We start from the raw sequence: 5,554 nt of genomic DNA on the forward strand, positions 1-5,554 counted from the left end.
TCGAGCAACCTCAACTTCTTAAACAAAAGCTCCTCTTTTTTAGGACACATCTATACTGGTACAGAAGAAGCAAACAGAAATTACAAACACAAGGTAAATATCAAAATTACAAAAAATAATCGGGTGTCTTGCGTGTGGTGTCAGGCTCTATTTGCCGGGGCGCCGGATCAAATTGAAGAAAATTCTGGTCCATATTCTCCCCAATCTCCAAAATTGCAGCCATATTCCCACACCGATAACAATAGTTTGGAGCACTAAATACAGTCACCACGTTCTTTTCCTAAAGGAAAAATTATATGCTAGTTAATAACAAATCATAAATGAAAGTGATAAACATACCTAATATAATCCCTAAATGTTCTCTCAGTCACACCTGACACCAATTGTATCCTTCCATGACTAGCTGGTGTGCCCTTGAAATCAGTGCAAGTCCATTTGTGTGATTGAACTGAGCTGCAATATCCTGCCCAAATGTGTAACCAGCACCACGAGGAGATATTCCCCATCCACACCGGTCATCTGGATCAGACCACAACAGATCACACATGGGTCCTTCGTGTGGAACCTACATATGTGCAACAATCATTAACAACATACAGCTTTGTTACATGCAGCATACCAAATCCATGATTAAATACCAGAATCTTGATTGTGTTTAAATATAAACCTTTAGCCTAGCCATTCTAGACATACCTCCTGTATGCGGTCTAATGCCCTGATGTTATCTAGGGTATCCAAAGATGGTGACAGTCCCCCATGCAAACAGAAGATCTAACAAATCAAAATTAAGGGTTGTTACAGGTTGCTGGGGCATCAATCAAGATAAGACAGTCAACTAAAAATGTGCAATTCAAACCTGACTCTCAATAAGGGCTGTCAGGGGTAGGTAATCAAAAAGGTCGGTAAAATATTTCCAGACATTGGCATTTCCATATTTTCTCAAGCATTCATCATAAAACCCATACCTGAAAGAGTAAAGCAAAAGAATTGCATGAAACACAACAGCATAAATAATCACCATCCAAGTATGTCCATGCATATGCAGTGTGCTGCATGCAAGTGTGTATTTGCACTTGTGTATGTGCATGTGTGTGTATGTGCACGAGGGTGTGTATTTGAGAGAGAGAGACAGAGACAAAGAGAAGCTTAAGAAACTTGTATATCATTCCATCTTCTAAACAATCTGTATCAACATCAACTCGATCAGGATAAAAAAAATTTCCATCTTCTAAGCCATCATAACATATAACTACCCTAGTCTTATTCCTCCCATTATCCCTCCCTCACCCTGATGCATGCATCTGCTTCAATCAGAGCATTTCATATCAACCAAGTCTAGGTCAATGCACATGTCATAAAGCCTCAGCCCACATCCTTCAAACTTAAATCTATCCATGTAATGCAAAGCCCCTTTTGTGTAATCACACTCTCAAGCAGTTGACCATGGCACTCAAAAATCTTCTAACAGCACTAAATGCACTTTGGACTATAGAGAGAAAAGAAAAACACCACTGGCAAAAAATTAAAAAAAACAGTTATGACACTGTTCTGTTATTTCTTGCATTAGGGAGAGATAATAAAGTAAACAACTGCATTATGAGTGGGAGCTACATAATTTATAGTAAAAACAGAATAATTGTTTCCCTACAAAAGGGTGATCCTGCAGTAATGTATGCAAAAAAGCATTGATCAAAAGAAATAGTATAACAATTTGCTTCGGCAGTGTTACCATTCAACAAACTAACCAGTTATATGAAGGACTGTCTATGCAAACTTCATGTAACAGATTACCTATTAAAAGACATAATCATCTAAAAAGAGGATTGTTAGTTTAAGTAAACTAAGACATGCTGACATGTAATGTAATTCATATTTAACATGTTAGTTATTCTTGTCATGTTATTTGTTAAGATCATTAGTTTAAGTAAACTAAGACACACTGACATGTAATGCAATTCTTATTTAACATGTAAGTTATTCTTTTTCAGCTTATTTCTTAACTCATTTCTGATTTGGAAGTCAAAATAAATATCTATTTTCCATCTCTCTCTAATGCATGCATCAGACCTTACATAAGAAATTCCTATATTCTGTGTATTAGAACATATACCACAATATAGCAAGTTATAACATGCAAATTCTATTAAACACTACCTAAGAGGTAAATCAATATTAAAATTATACAAGGCAAATTCAAATCAACTGGAGATCATTAGAAATTGTTTGGTAGGAATACAGAGAGAAAACTGACAAGGGAAAGAACAAGAGAGAAAAGAAACGTCAATCCCTTAGTTGATGCACAGAAGACAAGTAGAGAGACGTAGAATACTCATCCAGAAGTAGACAAAAATGGAGGAATTAAAATTATCATTCTAAAATTTTACCCCACCATCTCTTTATTCATTTTCTCTCCACCCAACACAACCTCCCCACCCTTCTCTCTATCCAACCAATCTTTCCCTTGCTTTCCAATACCTCTCACAAAACAAGCATATATTCAGTTGAATTCTCATACAAAACTTTGAAATTTTACTGGAGCTAAGATACTGATAACTCTTCAAACAAATTAAGAAGTATGCAAAGGGGTAAGCTGCTAACCATGTTCAAGACTCCATCGATTAAGAATATTGTGTAATTGAACATGTAGGCAAGCACTTATTTATGTAATGATCCCTACAAATATTGCAACTCCCAACATGGTAAAAGCTATGAAAATAACCACTTTTATTTATTGATATCAACTGAGGATTGGCTCAATGCATAGTCTAAGGCAATCCATGATTGCCACAGTAGTGTACAACACATTAAAAGTAAATATATATTTCTCTGAATATTATAGAAACATAATATTCCAACCCTATGATTCAATAACAGTGTATGGTAATTTGGGCTGCGAATCACACAATTCTCTGTGTATATTTTTTAGATTTATTGTCCAATGAAATCTTCACATTCTAAGCCTACCCACCAAGGAACAGGTTCTGACAGTGGGCAAACACTCAGATAGAATGTGGGAAAAAGGGGATAGTGTAAGTCACATCACATGCAAAGCTCCTTTCACAAACCACAGTTCAGGACACAATACATTGCTCTAGAAAAAGCAAAGTGGTGTAGATAATTTAAAAATCATAATATAAAAATTAACTATCACAAAAGAATGATCCCAATGAAAAGTATATCTATATATATAGTATTTTCATATATTGTTCCAACTAAGAGTTGTAGGGCCATGGACAAGAAAGACATGGTTTCATAAGCAAAAATAATCACTACAGCCTACAGCTGCTTCAACCAGTATTGAAATTTTTACTCTGTGATTTCCAGTGAAACAGCTCAAATGACAGAAAATAAATCTTACACTTGAGTTATTTGCCGGCTTTCATGATTTCCTCTCAGGATTGTAATTCTATCTCTGTACCGAACTTTCAGTGCCACCAAAAGCGTGACAGTCTCCACTGAATAATACCCCCGATCTACATAGAAGTAACAGCTAATTAAAAGGTGCTAGAGCATTCAATTTCATTGAATTTCATCGAGATACCCAAATTTCAAAATTGAAACAAAGATAAACCTGTCAGACAACATTTGGGCAGTCACTAATACTGTTTATACAATCTAATTGGATAACATTAATTAAAAGCCGGTTTCTATAAATTTGGCATAAATCTCAATACACTAATAAAAAATTTTAATAGCAAAAATAACCAACATAATAATACATGTATTATATGAAAAAAAAAAAGAAAAAACCAACATAAAATGCATGAATTAAATAAAAATTAAAAATACAGATCGAAAAATAAAAGAAGAGATTAGCTCACCTACGTAATCGCCCATAAAGAGATAATTAGTATCGGGAGCATTGCCACCTATGCGAAAAAGCTCGATTAGATCATAAAACTGTCCGTGAATATCGCCGCATACGGTGACTGGACATTTGACTGGCTGGACGTTCCACTCCTCCACCAAAATCGCTCTCGCTTGATCGCAAAGAGTCTTCACCTCCGCCTCCGACAACGGCTTGCACTCCATCAATTGTTCGATCTGCCTATCCAGATCCCCGTGTGACGGCATCGTTTCAGATCACAGCAGATCCACGTATCTATAGATCAAAAGCCTAGAAAAACAGAGAAACGATACGCTTAGGGTTTCCGATTAACAAAACGAATCGTTTTGATGATCGCAGTGATTTCGATCTTTCTACCATTGATTCATTACGGTGTTATTTATTTCATAAAAAAATAAAATAAAATGCTGTGCGTATACGAATAATATGTTTTGTAAATGAAAAAAAACGGTGGGGAAGAGGAGGACAGTGAAATGAAACCCAAATGCAAATGAAATGAAATGGAGATTCAATTTCAAACGACAATGATAATGATGTTTGTGTTTTTTATTTTTTTAATTCAAATAAAAAACAACTTGTTATACGTTATATTGTATTATTTTTGTTTGTGTTGGCGAAAATTGTAAGGAAGGAAAATTTTCTGTCTCCGGTGGCTCCGCCGAGTCAATGTCGCAAAGGAGAGTGACACGTGTCGGATTTTTTCTTTTATTTAATTTGATTTTAACATTCTTGTTATTCGTTTGTTTCCTTGGGCCGAATATATTCCCGACCAAAAGTTTTCTGAAATGGTTTTTTCCACTCTTTAAGTTTAAAAAGTTCATTTTATCACCTGTTCATTAAATTGTTAATAAATTTGTTAATTTTTTAAAGTTAGTAAAAAGACAAAAATGCCTTCTGTTTTTACCAATCTAAATCATAGTTTGTCTTAACAAAATTTATTAAAGTTTTATCCATCCCTAGTTAATTTTAATGTTAATGTTTTCCAAGGGTGCAAGGGAAGGAGGGGAGGCAAATTCTAGTGAGAGGAGAGAGAAAATTATCTTTTAGTGCATAGACCCTTCAAATTCTTGATGGTTTATTTATGTTTTAGTAACGATAAGATTATTGTCTTATTGTTATTTATTTGTCCTTGACCTTGTTAGAACTATAACAACTTTTTTTGTTACGTTGCTTTTTCTTTAGGTTGCATTGTCCTCTCCCCTTTCAATAGAACGGCTATAGTTTAATTAGATACCATTGATTTTGTCCATCCCATCTCACCACAACTACTTTGGTATGTGAAATTGTGACTTAAAGGACTTGAGTTTTGATTTTGTGTGATGCTGCAACGTTCAGTTCTCCCCTATCTACCAATGCCAACCTATTCTCCACCATCCATCAACAATTGCCCACCAGCCATTTATCATGTCCTCTTCTCACCCACACCTAAGTTTGTTTTTGTGTGACTTCCACCATCCACCCAATTGCCTACCATTGCACATTTGTCTCCACTGAGTCTTGATGCACACGTACAAAGTCATTAGTTGACTGTGTGCTTACCAATACCCTTAGACACATGCACGCAGAATCCATAACCCATGCTTGCTATTTTTAAATTTTATTTGTGGGTTTGAGAAATTTTGTGATGGTGATTTGTATTGAATTGGTAGATGATAAGAAAATAGATTTTTTTTTTTTTTAAACTTAGTAGGTTGGAAAAATAGTTGT

At 35.1% G+C, this 5,554-nt stretch overlaps 1 protein-coding gene across 1 annotated transcript; it reads right to left on the minus strand.

Annotated features, from left to right (window-relative positions):
- On the minus strand, positions 1-4,263 carry LOC123217504 (serine/threonine-protein phosphatase PP2A-2 catalytic subunit). The gene is made up of 6 exons (XM_044638567.1): positions 3,822-4,263; positions 3,359-3,473; positions 857-965; positions 694-771; positions 374-565; positions 1-280 (listed from the first exon to the last, which is right to left on the minus strand). Exons 1-6 carry the CDS (start codon positions 4,072-4,074, stop codon positions 107-109), a joined length of 921 nt encoding a protein of 306 aa, XP_044494502.1. The 5' UTR covers positions 4,075-4,263; the 3' UTR covers positions 1-106.
- Positions 4,264-5,554: the final 1,291 nt, after the last annotated feature.

This window comes from Mangifera indica, chromosome 5 (genome assembly GCF_011075055.1).
Source record: "Mangifera indica cultivar Alphonso chromosome 5, CATAS_Mindica_2.1, whole genome shotgun sequence".
In the NCBI taxonomy this organism is placed as follows: domain Eukaryota; kingdom Viridiplantae; phylum Streptophyta; class Magnoliopsida; order Sapindales; family Anacardiaceae; genus Mangifera; species Mangifera indica.

Coding starts and splice junctions, on each gene's coding strand:
- LOC123217504 (XM_044638567.1), bottom strand. CDS start 4,074: ATGCCGTCACACGGGGATCTGGATAGGCAGATCGAACAATTGATGGAG. Junction 772..856: donor CAGCCCTTATTGAGAGTCAG/GTTTGAATTGCA, acceptor TTGATTTGTTAG/ATCTTCTGTTTGCATGGGGG. Junction 281..373: donor AAGGATACAATTGGTGTCAG/GTGTGACTGAGA, acceptor TTTTTCCTTTAG/GAAAAGAACGTGGTGACTGT.